Source organism: Leptinotarsa decemlineata, unplaced genomic scaffold, assembly GCF_025532065.1.
Source record: "Leptinotarsa decemlineata unplaced genomic scaffold, Ldec_3_MD MMD2_tig00026358_RagTag_RagTag, whole genome shotgun sequence".
NCBI lineage: Eukaryota > Metazoa > Arthropoda > Insecta > Coleoptera > Chrysomelidae > Leptinotarsa > Leptinotarsa decemlineata.
This window is the reverse complement of record NW_027412703.1, coordinates 6,925,883-6,941,381: the sequence shown is the minus strand read 5'-3', so window position 1 is coordinate 6,941,381 and position 15,499 is coordinate 6,925,883. Positions and strand designations below refer to the sequence as shown.

The following is a 15,499-nucleotide window of genomic DNA, read 5'->3' as shown; positions in this document are numbered from 1 at the left end:
AATATACATAACCTACACTACCGATACCATTCCCTACACTTATACAACCTCATAAATACTACACCAATCAACCATAGATTTCAGGAACTCCGAGGACGATATGCGACCAGGGCGATGAGCAGCAACAACACCGATGCTATCGACACGCTCACATCGCCATGGATCCCCCGTGGAGGATTCCGAAGGAAACCTAGGAAAAAGCTCCCCTTTCCCCCAGCCAGACTCCTGGGTGCGATGGAAGACCCACCGGAGCCGATCCAGGATATCCTAGAGAATTTCCCACTGGGATACAGATAGCGGATACCTGACAGCAGCGCCACGGAGTGTACCGATATCCTAAAACACGCACAACCCCGGCCCAAAAACCCGTACTGAATCATAACATCTGGACCACCGACCACCGCAATGAACCCGGACTACCACACGGATCAACATAAAAACCAACTAAGAAAACTGGAACACAAAAACAACACAACACAAACACCAACATAAAACACAAAACACACACACAACTCACTCACCCTGAAGAGGCATAAGCCTATAGCAGGGCCCTACACAAACACATACACACACAAAATTGTAAAAACTGTAAATAATTGTAATATACGATTTTCATTCATTCATTCATTCATTCAAACCATTGTTAGTTTAATGTATAAGTTTGAAAATGTCCTTATAGGACGAAAATGCAGTACCGTTAGTTACAAATAAAAGTGGTAAAAAACAGAAAGTTTCAATTCGCATTTCTTCAATATGGTAATGAATCGTTACTACTCAAAAATCTATTGAGTTACTAGTGGACTTAGAAATATTTGGGTGGGCTTTCCTCACCAAAGACCACCAAAAATTGTTCGAACTGTATGTATTTATTCATTGATATTCGTGTTACTGGATATTACCAGTGGAGACCCTTTTGACTGAACATGATTGAGGAGCTCAAATTTGATGTTTATAAACTTGATGTTGATATACTGCAGATAGTTGCAATGCATATTTTCACCTCAGTTCTGATAAGAACTGTACATAATTGCACACTAATAGTTTTTTGTAAAACCTGTAAGGAGGTATTCAAAATAGCTGAATAGATAAAAAAATTAATAAAACCGAAAACTATTAATAACATTGAAAAAATCAATAAAATTGAAACAAATGGAGATACATTTTCACTGGAGTTGATGACCGTATGCTTGGGGCCAATAATGTTATGTAATATAATGTTCAAGATTCCAGGGCGATAGGATCAAAGATGATTTAGACAAATTTACTGAAGATACTAATTTACTTCAGGTTGAAACTGTCACGAGCCAAAAAAAACACACAAAAAAATATTGTTCTCAATCACTTTTATTGAAAGGTTAGATAATTTCTGAAGGCCCGGTAACATACGCTCAAGAGGCACACACAAAATTCTGCTCTGGTCCAAATTCATAAAAAAGGTAACAAAAAAAACCGCCAATAATTACAGAGGCATATCCCTATTATCACCTTTCTCTAAAGCTTACGAAAAAGCATACAACAGACGTCTTACTGACTTCATGCACAGGTACGGAGTTCTCAATAAATATCAATTTGGTTTTCAACTAGGATTAGCTACTGAGGACGCAGTTCTCCCCTTGTATAATTATATTCTCAACAATATTGATACTGGTAATAAAACCTTGAACAAATGCTTTGATCTCACTAGGGCCTTCGACACGGTTGATTATGATTTACTTCTCAGTAAGTTATACAACTATGGCGTGCGAGGCTCCGCACATAGTTGGATAAAAACATATATCCAAAACAGAACAGAACGTGTTAAATTGTATGTAAATGCAAATGTGCACTATTGTGATCCTCTTGTTGTCACCACCGGTGTCCCCCAGGAAAGTGTTCTGGGACCAACATTATTTATTTTATTCGTCAATGATCTCTGCACTATAAACAAAAATAATTTCACTGCCCAATTCGCTGACGACACCTCTTTTGGTGTGCACGCTGATGATATTATTGTACTCTCACGAAAAGCCTAAAATTCGGTTAATAACATGAAATCTTACTGCTATAGAAATGGCCTCGTTTTAAATAGCTCTAAAACGGATAGCATTGCATTCACTCCAAAAAATATCGATTATAGTGTTTCTAGTAAGATACGACCATACTTCAATAGAACAAAAAGAAGTCATTAAATTTCTTGGGGTACAAATCAACTCACTTGGGGGCATCACGTAGACTATATAACTAATAAGCTATCTAGACACTGTAATGTTCTATGGAATCTTAGAAAAACTGTTCCGCTGAATATCCTACTCAATTATGCATGTGTTCACTCCACCCTTAATTATGGCATCAATTGTTATGGAAATTCAACCAGAATCAATGAAGTATTAGTTCCCCGAAAAAAAATCCTAAGAGTTATGACTTTCAAGAGTCCCAGAGACTCATATAGGGATTCATTCTCAAATCTCAAAATTGTAACAGTCATCTCATTATATATACTTAACTGTGTATCTTATGTGAAGTCACACGATGAAAACTTCACAAGCAAAAAAGACTTGAATCGAGCTACAGGATATAATCTTTGCGAATCTGTTGTTTCAAGAGGTCCTCACATTATGTCAATAAAATTATATAATAATCTTTCTATCGACATTAGAAACCTCACAAGTCTGAATTCATTCAAAAATGAGGCAAAGTTGTTTTTACTCAAAAATCCATTTTATTCTATTAAGGAGTACTTTAACCTACACTAACCGATCTACATCCACAGCATACTTTTATTATATCCAATGTAGTTTTTAAAATGCATTTCAATCTGTACGTGTGAACAATTCGTTTTTTCTTTTCTTTTATTGTTATTTATTTTAATGTTATTTTATCATAAGAACCTTTGTAATGTGTATTTTTATGACGCATCTGACGCATTTCTATGTTTATTTGTATAAACCTGGAGAAATAAAGAAATACTACTAGTCGGCTTTAGGGTGGGTTGAACTCAAACACTCTATATACCGAATAGTGAAAGACAAAAATATATATTTAAATATAGAAATAGGGCGCCACTAATTTACAAAAATGAGTAAGTCTAAGTTGGGACACTCCCACTAGCTAGATATGGCTATATTTCCCAGAGTCAACACAAATTTACTTATAACTGCAAACCTCTGGTTTTTTTACCATTTGGTGTATCTATGAATTTTAAGAAATAAGTATAAACAGATTCAACAAAAAAAACAAGATTATATTACTAGTCCCAAACAGTTTTCTGAAGTAGTAATTAAATAAATTTATCCTAAGTATTTGTTTCCCAGAACAAAGAGGAAAACTAATAAAATCATGCAGTTATCTGAATAATTGATGAAAAGAATGGTTTCCCTGTCCCTCGGCACACGGAATACCATTAGAGCCATCCGAATCGGTGTCGACGTTATGAATCTCGAAATTTCAACTACCTCGCCGATCGGTAACAATTTCTCGGGACTGCCTCATATATCGAACGACCGGTAATAGAAGATTGTAGAAATAATCGTATGGAAGTCCTGTTGAAATCAAATGACCGAACGATCAAATGCGTGAATGGTAACGGTTAGGTAACTGACGATAGTACTTAAGGTCATGGGTGCTACGACCAGGACCAAGACCCTCTTTGGTTGGGTGAGGGTATTTTGGATTAACGAAGTTTTTGTCGGATTTTGTAAATCCTTCCTAAAGAAGATCAATCTAATCGCTGTGGTCACCACAAAGTGATGGAAAAATATGCGATTAGTTGCTTGAAAGAAAAACTGTATTTATAGTTGCTTGAAAAAAAAAACTGTATTTATCCACAATCTGTCACGACAGATTTTATAATTTATCTCTCTTCATCTAATTCAATCAGATATTAAAAAAAAAGGGTTTTTTCCCGTACCGAGAACTGATAAGTAAATTATACTCGGAGACCAGTGATCCTTCAGTGATTACGGCAATCTTAGGTGTTCCGCTTTCCATCAAGAATACATATCCCACTTGGCATTTCAGATTCGAGCTGTGGCTAGAATTCCGAGGCCAGCGATACGGACAATTTACGACTCAGTAATCGGAGTCTCGTGGTGGTTGTGGTAGTAGACGGACGTGCTAATAACGTACGTCCACAAAGAAGGTACGCGGATGCCTTGTGCTACCGTAGGGCTCCGTTTTGTGTTGTGTCAGACCATTGTAGAAAATACTGAAATGTGTGAGAGTTTTAAAAAAAGTGAAGTTAAGGGTCCCTTTATTCACGCCGGTATCCAGGCCGGAGTTTAAAAATCTGGAGCTGCCGCCCCCATACGAACGACCACTCTCAGAAGTTGAGAAACTTGTGCGAGCTAAGGAATAACGAGGTCTTACCTTTCAACGTGTGATTCCTAATACGGTTGCAGAATCATCCCAGCTTCAACCAGATAAATTATCTCGAGAAAAATATCTGGTCGAGGCAGGAATCGAACCCACGGTCTTCCGATCGTGAGTTGGGCGCACTACCACCGCGGCCAATTCCACAACTAACGTGGTTCAGATAACCACGTAAAGGAGCCATGCATGTGTATTCAAAAATCCGAAGGTCTCCCGAAGATGAGGCGACCCAATAAATATATATGTAAAAAAATCAAAAGATCTCCGGAGCAGGAGGCGACAATAAAAAAGTACTGTGTTTTTCGTTATAAAAAGTGTGACAAAAAAGGGGTGGCAGCAATGCTTCGAGAAAGACCGCTGCGCCCCCCGACGAAGCTGCTGTCAATTTGATAGGAAGAGCCTGGACAAATGCGCCCGAGTGGGAAGCAACGTCCATTAATTTAGAGAGAGAGAGAGAGACTCGGTAACCAATTTATTCGGATGCTAGGTGGACAAATGACTGCGATAAATATATACCCGAAAAACTAATTTTTATCTAAGCTTCACATAGAGACCAATTTCTTTATCCTAACAAGAATTGACTCAACTAAAACCAAATCTGAAATTGAATGTATTTTGAACCGTTACAAAACTGATGAAGTGGCGAAGGTTATTAGAGTTGGTAAAACTGTCAGCAATAAACCACGAACGATAAATAAAAACATTCTAAATAATTTCAAAAACTACACGTCACGATTTGATCTCCACAAACTTTATTTGAAAAATATATCACAACGTGTTTCGCTAGCACAGTAGCTTTGTCAAGTGATTTCAATGCTTCAAGTTGTTTCTTACACTAATATTTATATACTACAGGTAACCATAATTGAGACTACCTCCAAAAAATTACCTGAACCTATACCAAAGGTACCTGTTCAATTATGATCACCTGAAGCATATTACCTCACATCCACATCAATAATAATTCTTTCTTGGTTTTTAAGAAAACAAGTTCAATAATGGTGATCTATTCAAATCTAGTTGGTCATTCATTAGGATGTTTGAATTTTTAAGTTTATTAATTTCCATTGCTTCCAAATCATTCAGTTTCAAACCTTTATTTTTTATGTGCAAAATTTCGAACTCTTCGTTAAAGATATGATTTTCTTCTAGAAGATGATTTGAATATGTTGAATTTGTTTTCTTATTTACATAGCTCGTATGATATTCCTGAAATCGATTCCTAAATGTTCTGCCAGTTTGACCAATATATACCTTAGGACACGTTCCACACTTTAATTTATATACTCCTGATTTCTCGAATTTGGATTTTTGTCTTTACTATTTTTAACTAACTTTACCAACGTATTACTTGTTCTATATGGAATTTTATTATCTCGTTTCCTCAAAAATGAAGCCACTTTTTTTTCGTTGTTTGTCCAAAATACTTTAAAGCTCTATAATTTTGATTATCTACCTCATCAATAGGAAAAACGTCTCTAATCACTTTTCCGTAGACTTTCTTGGCAAGTATTTTGTTTATTAACACAATTTGCTTGATGATGAAATCCAGAGAATAAATTCTGAGCCTTTCAGTGTAGATATGGGAGTACCTCAAGGGTCCATTCTGGGCCCAATCCTTTTTATTCTATATGTAAACAATATAGACTCTGTTGTTTCTGAAGTTCATTATACAGCTTATGCCGACGACATTTCTATGATCATCTCGGCATCAGATGATGCAATATTGAAAGACAAATGTGCTTCTGCAGTTGAACATATATCAGAATTTTTCAATTATCATGATTTATTTTTTAATTCGGATAAAACAAATATTATTCGTTTTCATAATAGACAAAATAGGATGGAAGACTTCAGTTTCAGTGCTGATAATGTGACATACTCAAAATCGAATAAAAGTGTTAAATTCCTGGGTATTCTTCTTGATGAAAACTTGAACTGGAATGCTCATTGCCAGCATCTAATTTCTAAGCTTAATTCAATGAAATTTCTATTTATGAATCTGCGGACAGTTTTAACTACCACTCAACTAATGAGCATTTATTATGCTCAAGTTGATTCAAGACTGAGGTATGGTGTCTGCTTCTGGGGTGGGTCATCCATGACTCATAACGTATTCATTGCTCAAAAACGCATTATATGGTGTATTGCGAATATCTCAAGGAGAGAATCTTGCAGACAAATTTTCAAAAATTATCACATCATAACACTCACATCTGTTTATATATTTGAAATATGCAGCTACATATTCAAAAACAAAACACATTTCAAAATGAATAAAAATGTTCATCACTATGACACTAGAACAAAAAATAGATTTCATGTGCCATATGCAAGACTAAGAATAATTTCATTTGCACCAGAATACATTGGAATAAAAATATTCGACAAACTGCCCGATCATTTAAGGAAAGAACATAATTATGTGATGTTTAAGAGAAATTTAAAGAGTTTTCTAATTGAACAATGTTTTTATTTATTGAATGAATTTTTTAGATTAGATAAGTAGGGTATTATTTTAGTTTTAAGGTGTTGTTTCAACTTGTATGTTTCTTATACTCTGTTTTATCTTTATTTTTATTTCTTTTATTGACTATTCCTATACAATGTATATTGTCTACACGGAAATAAAGTATTATTATTAAGTTCTTTATTGAAATTATCTATCGAAAGAGGAACATTCACTAATCTGTGGGTGGTTGCCTTATGCAATTATAAAATTATTGACTGAAAGCTGGTGGAATCGTCATCTACAAATTCGTAAATGAAATTACCCGGATACAATACTTTTTGTAAAGACCGTGAATAACTACTTTGAATAAAACTGGTGGTGGAGGGGTACTGATTTTTGTGAAAACATGTCATTCAACCAAAGTAGTTTCGATAATATCAAATAAAATATAGCAGCTTTTTGTTGATACATCATTCATTTCGGTTTATAACTTATTGTTACAACTTTTGTTATGTTAGATAATATCTGATATTACAAAATTTGCTTAGGTACGTCATATAGAAAATATATAAAATATAAATACAATATGAAAACATATGATAAAAAAACAAAAAAATATTTACAAAACAATACTTTTCAAACATATATGACTCACATGTAGTACAGTTACAACTTACAGTTAACGAGTTAAAATCGAAAACCTCATCAATCGTTTATAAAGCTTGACTGGCAAGTGAATTTCAAAATTCAATTCCTACATATCCAACGGAAATTTAGGAAACAGATTATTTAATGCCAAACCTAAATTAGACAAAGGGAAGAGATCTGGTATATATCGACCAGAATGTGGTGAATGTTTATTATATACAGGCCAAACTGGTAGAAATTTTGAAACAAGGTAGCATGAACATGGTACCTTGGTATTTCGGATAAAAAATCATTAATGTACAAACATCTTCAAAACTCGAAACATAAAATAGATAAAGATAATTTAAAGATCCTTCACACATGCGAAAAAGGGAAAATGATGAATCTGTTGGAATCTGTGGAAATAAACAAGTCAAAGAAAAATTCCAATTCTATTGTGCTCAATGCACAACTTGATCTAAATAATAGTCCTCACCTAAATCTATAATCCAGTTCCCAAAAACTACATTATATCAAAAGCTTTGTTTTGTTATGTTCATGGATATTATAGGTATACAAAATGTAGGTACTAAATTATTTATGATAGGATAGGCAACTTAGATATAAATTACTCAGATTTAAATGTAATCAGTTAGTTTTGAAAATGGTGTAATAGCCGAAACTAGTCAACAATAAAGAAATATCGTGGAAAATAGACAAAAGCGTGTTTTTGTAGTGTATCCTCAGTGAATATAATTAAAAGTGAAGTGAGAAGCCAACTAACAAATGAAAATTTAGAGTAGTGTTTGAAACTTAAAACAACAAGTTATGAGCCAAATTTATCCAAACTTTCTAAAACCATGCAAAACCAAAGGTCTCATTGAATTTAATAGTGTCGTAAGTAAATGTTTGTTTTAATTTTTTACTTAAATAATAAGTGATAATCTACTGATACCATATTTTGTCCATTCGAGAGCATGCCACGTATAACTGTCTGTTCCGTATCGTTCGAAGTTTGTAAATACTGGTACAAATTATATAGTTCGGCAACGGCGCATTTTTTTTTCGAAATAAGGAAAACGAACCATATTGGGAGGAAAAGTAGTATGTTCTTTACGTTTATGAGAGACGGAACTTATGGTGTATTATTATTGGTTGTTCAATCGGTTCGTGATACATTTTGAATTTAATTATTTGTTTGCTGGGGAACAATTATCGGAAGATCTTCCGATTAAAATTCATATGTCCTTCATTTTCCTACTTCACCTTCCTATTTTCCCTAATTGCCAACGTTTTGGGTGGAAGGAAGGAACCAGTGACAATTTTTGGGGTAAGTTGTGAATTTTTTAACCTAATCAGGTAATATTTGCAACACTGTCCGTGTAAAAAACATGGTATGCTCAAATCCAAGCCACAAACAGGCATTGTTTGGTCACGGGACTTATTATTAGTCATTGCAAATGCCAATCTAATTGGAAGTTGCACACGTTTGAAATGAATTTGCACTTCTGTAGGTATAATAGGGATTCGTGATATTAGTACATTTTCACCTGGGAACTTGCCATTTGAAATGCTGGCTTTGACAACGTTTTTCATTGATTTTTCAATGACTAAATCGCGTGTCGTTGCACAGGATTGTGGTTGTATAGCCGTATTGGCTTGTATAGCCAAGCCAATACGGCTTCCCGGTCAGCCTTTGCAAAACATGCCACCGTAGACCAACCTACCCAAGCTAAGGTGTAAGGAATCGTGCCGACAGCTGAATGGCCGCAGGGTGATATGCGGTTACGAACGATCACCTTGAGGAACCGGGCGAAACCTCTTTGTATAATCAGCCTACCTCTGGTATTGCGGGGCTCTGCCAGAGGTGACCAACTCTTCCCTTGCTACTCGTGGGAACACACATGAATGAAACAAACACAAAAACAGAAACAAAAACGATAAACCAATCCTGAGGCTCGACAGAAGTGCTCACCTAATTCTAAGGCGGTGGCTGGGGATGAACGGAAATGTCCACCCCAATCTACCGCTTGAAATGAGGCTGGACATAGCAGATCACCTCGTGATGTAATACAAAGGCAAGGCGTAAGCGCATTTGCGGCGCCAAGGCCAAAAGGAGAAAGAGAGCGAAAGAGGTTGGAGTGGCAGCAACTATAAGTGCACCCTCCCCCCCCATTCCACCTCCAACAGCAAAGGGCACTTTCTGCGACAGGCGCTAAGAGCTCAGCCTTGAATAAAGGCAAGGCACCGACTGCCCCTGCAGGAAAGCTCCCTTACTTGTGCACCTCCACGGAGGAAACCCCAAGAAGGTTGAAGAAGCCGCGCAACGACAGTAATGTCGCTGCACCTTCCAAAACCTTCGCGGAGGTCACCGTGAGACACCTCATGGTTGCCAAAGATATTGTGTGTTCAGCGAGTCTTGGCCTACACTTGTCAATATAAAGGAGATGTCTCCTAGTGACCTGTTCACCTTCCTGGAAAGGACAGGATGGACGATGACCTAGGAGAACAACTCCTCGGGAGGATGTACAATGGGTCACATGTGGCCTAAGTGCTGTGGGTCTACATTCAACCTCCCTACTCTACAGATACCAGAGAGAGAGATAGATTAGCCATAATTCAACGTAGTCTCTAATCGTTTACGAAAATTCCATCCATAGACTTGAGTTTGAAAGTCCCGTATATTCTTCAACCTTCATTACTACCATTTTTATCTATGTTCCCTGAAGACTACTCCGTAGCCAGACTTATGTGATCTAACAAAAATGTCCTTAAACATCATCATATTACTGGATCTTTTTGACACATTTATTAGTTGAGGAGAGCCCAATCCCAAATATGAGTATTCAATTCCAATTGAAGTTTAATCATATGTCATTGTTCTGAGGTTAATAATCAGCATGAATTAGGAACAGAAAGCCTTTCACATATAGTGACGTTCATAGATCGAACTCAAAAAAAGTTCATTTCAATAAAATACCTAGAAGAATAGATATAAAACACAATTATGAAATTGATGAGAAATACATAAATGAATCAAATAATCAATGAGGGATTATAGAAGATATGTGTATGAAAAAATACTAAGATGACATCATCAAGTAGTATAGGTCCAAAAATAAGTACTTTTTCTAATCACAAGAACCGCAATACTCTTCTCGACGCGCGTTTCACCTGAAGACGCTGACATCTCCTGAAGACGCGTTGAGATAAAGAAAACGGTTTTCAATGCTTGAAGACGCCAACCCGTTTGATGAAACGCGTCAAGATGAGTATGAACTTCTGTTGAATGAGAAAGGATTTATTATACGCCAGAGGTTCTAGTTTCACCTTTTAAGAAGTATAGGTACAAAATTCTAAATTATTTAAAACTTTAATTTTGAAAAAATCAAGTTGAGAGTCTTGATGATAATATGCTCCATCAATTAGGAATCATCAGTTAGGAATCACACGTTAAAAGGTAAGACCTCGTTAGTCCTTAGCTCGCACAAGTTTCTCAACTTCTGAGAGTTGCCGTTCGTATGGGGGCGACAGCTGATTAATAGAAAAAAAAATTTTAAACAGAAAACAGACAGAACAGAATTACTTGATGTTTTTATGTATAAATACCTGACTATTCAAACTTTTATATTTATTTTTGTATTTATCTTATATTCATGACTACCATTGGACTTATGTCATATAAATGATTTATGAAGATCAATAACATTATCTATCTTTTTTCATAGTCAACACCATTTTTAGGTGAAACTACAATTATTAGATTTTACACTAGTAAGTATTGGAGCGATAACATTAAGCTATTACTTTGGTACAACTCTATTGAAAAAATTATTGTACAACAAAACATTTGGGGCCCTTTTTGAACTTGTTTTTATTGCAGACTGACTATACTAGTTTCATTTATCGATTGTCATTAATTCCATTCAAAAATTTGTAACACTATTGTTGAGTAAGGAAATGAGCTATTTAAAATTTTTCACAATAATGTTATTTTCAAAAAAAGTATGGAAAGGGTTGAAAAAGATTGGGATTTCTCACCTGTACATTAGGATGAATGGAAATATTTGAATTTCTGTGCCCTTGTAGCGCCATAACAAGATGAGGTTGGATCTGACGTCTTAAAGCACTCAACATATCTTCTGTATCAGTAGTTTCCAGAGTAGATCCTTTGTCTGTCATAACTGTAACAATATGAGTCACATCTTGGATTATACTCGTCACAATGTAACTATGAACTGTTACGTATCTGGAGGTTCTACAATGAGTGGTTGTGTGAGTGTGACTGTATATATAGTTGCTATTTTATTTGGGTATGGTAGTCAATATCAAATGGATATTTAAGAAATACTATTTATTGATCATTTGAGCTTTATCGTATAGAAGAAATGCTTTATTGACTACGATATGCACAATATACATGAGTAGTACGTCAATTTACAAAGAGTGTTGAAACATCCCGTGATTTATATAAACACATACTTATTCGCATTAGACAAAGACAAAAAATATACAATTATGTAAAGAAATAAAATATATATATAAAAAAAAATATATGCGATGGGGGCATCAGCATTGATTGGATTGAATTGATATTGCCTCCAGATATTCACTAACGGAATAAAAACAGTTATCAATGAGTGCTTTTTTAATAACTGTCTTGAACGCATGCAAACCAAGACATCTTGCATTCATATCAATTTTATTGTAGAGGCTGAGATTCAATGTATTAGAATGTGATGATTTCAATCTCAACTTTAGTGGTCGCAGCTGGCAGCCACTGCGTGTTGGATAGCTGTGAAAATCAGAGTTCAGCTTGAACATTTCTTTATTTTTATGAATTTCAATGAGAGTTTGATATATGTAAATACAAGGTAGTGCCATTATCTTATGTTTGATGAAAATTTGCTTGCATGATTCATCAAAACGTGCTCCATCGATGATTCTCAGTGCTCTCTTCTGCAGTCGAAATGCTCGTATAGCCTGAGTGGAGTTACCCCACAGCAGGGTTCCATAGGATATGTGAAAGTGAAAAAGGGAGTGGTATGAGATAAGCAGTACATCAGTACTGACAATTTTTTTAAGTTTGCGTAACACAAATAGCTGACTGGACAGTTTATTGCACAAACTATCAATGTGGCTATTCCACTTAAGACCGTCATCAAGTATTATTCCCAACAGTTTGGCAGTTGACCCATTGGTAAGATTTTCGTTAGAGGAGAATGTGATGGTTTGGGTTTTATCTTTGTTCATTTTCAGTTGATTTGTGTTAAACCAGAGTTCTGCTCTAGAATTCGTGGCTGTCATGTGTGTTTTGAGTGTAGTAAAGCTCTGATGTGAATTGAGCAGAGAAGTGTCGTCCGCAAAAGCAATACACATATCTGGCAAGAGGAAGTTAAATATGTCATTGATATATATGGTGAACAATAGTGGCCCTAAGACGGAGCCCTGTGGTACTCCGTATTGGACACTTGCTTGTTCAGAGTTACCCCCATTGACAGAAACACATTGCAGTCTATTGGATAGGTAAGATTTGAAAATGTTAAGTGGGCTTCCTCTCACGCCATACTGTTCTAGCTTTGTTAACAGTAGCTGATGGGAAACACAGTCAAAGGCCTTGGAGAGGTCGCACAGCGTGACACCTGTTAGTTCACAGGACTCAAAACCCTCAATTATCTTTTCAACCACCCTGCTTACTGCTTGGACTGTGGAACGATTAGTACGGAAGCCAAATTGACAATCATGGATTGTGTTATGTTTGTCAAAAAATGAATTTAAACGAGTTTTTAAAATCATTTCAATAATTTTTCCTAGAATTGGAATGATTGAAATAGGCCTATAATTGTCGGGTAGGTCTTTATCGCCTTTTTTAAATATCGGTATTACCTTAGATATTTTGAAGATATCAGGGAAGACTCCCTCCACGAAGCTCAAATTAATGAGTGCTGTCAATGGATCCACAATACTTTCCCCCACTTCTTTTATGATTTTGCTATTTAGGCAAAATATATCAAAGCTGGGAGAATTTTTTAATCTTTTAATTGCTGACCACACTTCATGTTTAGTGACAGGTTCTAGAAAAAAAGAATCTTTCGGTTTCGAGGTGCGATCTAAAAAATCGATAACACAATGATTGTTCTGTGGTAACTGTTTAATTATAAAGTCAGCCACTGAAGAGAAAAAATTATTGTACTCATCTGCTGATAGATTACTACTATGTTCAGTGTTGCCTGTTTTTGCTTTGTTTCTTTCGAAATTTATTAGCTTCCAACAGTCTCTACTTTTATTTGATGAATTTGATATGAGGTTGCTGCAAGATTCTTTTTTTGCTAAGGTAATTTCCGATAGATAGTGATTTTTGAGCTTTTTATAAGCAACTTTATCTTCTGTGGTACCTGTGCAATCAGACACAACTTTAACTGCATGCACTTGTCTCCTCAGTTCTCTCAGGTGATCATTATAAAATTTTACAGGAGTTTTATTGTTGTTTTTCACTCTCTTCGTCGGTAGAAACTTGCATACTAGATTATGTAAGCTGTTTGTAAGAAATTCAGCTAAGTCATTTACGGGTGCGTCTGTAGCGTAAAAAAATTGAAAATCTATTTCTGCAAGACTGTTTTTTATTCTATTCAGCCCTTTTTTGGTTACAGGTCTAGAGATTCGAGAACATTCAGCATCGTGCTTGCATTGATTATCAATATATTGTCCTAGATGATCAGAGATACAAATGTCAATGACACCAGAATCCGTGATATTATACACGAGATTTGTGAGTATGTTGTCTATACGGCTTGCCGATTTTGGGGTTGCCCTTCGAGTAACATCTAGTATGTTAATTGAGAGATCATAAGATTTTAATATGTCTTTCCATGATTGAGAAGTTATATTCTCCTTGTTTAGGTCTATATTAAAGTCTCCCGCGACAATAATATTTTTGAATTTATCTGATAAATGTTCCATCATCTCACAAAACAGTTTGGTAAAAACTTCATAATTACCTTTACAACTCGATCTATACACAGATATTACAGCTATGTTAGATGAGCTCAAAAGAATTCCGCAGAACTCAGCATGCAATTCGCTAGAGAATGAGCTAAGGTCAAGGACTTTGTATTTTAGATTATTTTTTAAAAAGATACACACTCCCCCATGCAAAGTGTTTGCCCTACAGTACCAGGATGAAAGGGTATATTTACATAAATTTACAGTTTTTAAGTTTGTTTCAGTAAGCCAATGTTCGCTCAAGCAGATAACACTATATTCATTTTGTTCTAGAAAGAGTTCTAGAGCTCCTATTTTATTTGAGAGGCATTGTATATTCAAATGTAATAATCTGATAGAAGGTTCGATGCCCCCATCACTTAGAGAATTAACATTGTTTAAAATATTTAAGTTAGTGGTCATACTGTCGGGGATTTCGTTCCTCTCCGGTATAAAAAACGTTGGACAACAGCATCCTCCGGCCAAATTGCTGTATGCATTCCCACATAAGTGAATTGGCAGACACGGAACTTTACTTCAATAATCAAGTGGTAGACTAATTGTTATATATATATATATATATATATAATCCGACACCCTGAGGGTAAAAGGGTTCCGACACCCTGAGGGTAAAAGGGTTCAAGATTATATATATATATATATATATATATATATATATATATATATATATATATATATAATCCGACACCCTGAGGGTAAAAGGGTTCAAGATTATATATATATATATATATATATATATATATATATATATATATATATATATATATATATATATATATATATATATATATATATATATATATATATATATAATCGACCTATATATATGATGAATAGATAAGTACTTTCTGATCATTCCCATATTGATTTCAATTTAAGAGCCACCGGTAGACAACTGTTTCAGCCTATTGGGGATCGTCATATATAGGTATATAGGTTATTTTAGAGTGGGTATTTCAGTCAAATCTCTGTGGGCTATAGAAACACTATTTTCTGCTATTCAAGCTTCCGAAAATTAATTTTTCCTTTATCAAGAATATCTACAAAAAAATTTGATGCAAATATTATATA

The 15,499-nt window shown here is 35.2% G+C and overlaps 1 protein-coding gene across 5 annotated transcripts in view; it reads right to left on the bottom strand.

Annotated features, from left to right (window-relative positions):
• LOC111511830 (GATA zinc finger-domain containing protein GATAd) overlaps positions 1–15,499 on the bottom strand; it is a 136,471-nt gene that overhangs the window by 15,753 nt on the left and 105,219 nt on the right. For all 5 annotated transcript variants that reach the window (XM_074184750.1, XM_074184748.1, XM_074184749.1 and 2 more), the window contains one exon: positions 11,468–11,610. In XM_074184750.1, the coding sequence (XP_074040851.1) occupies positions 11,468–11,610 (143 nt within the window). The remainder of the gene's footprint in view (positions 1–11,467; positions 11,611–15,499) is intronic.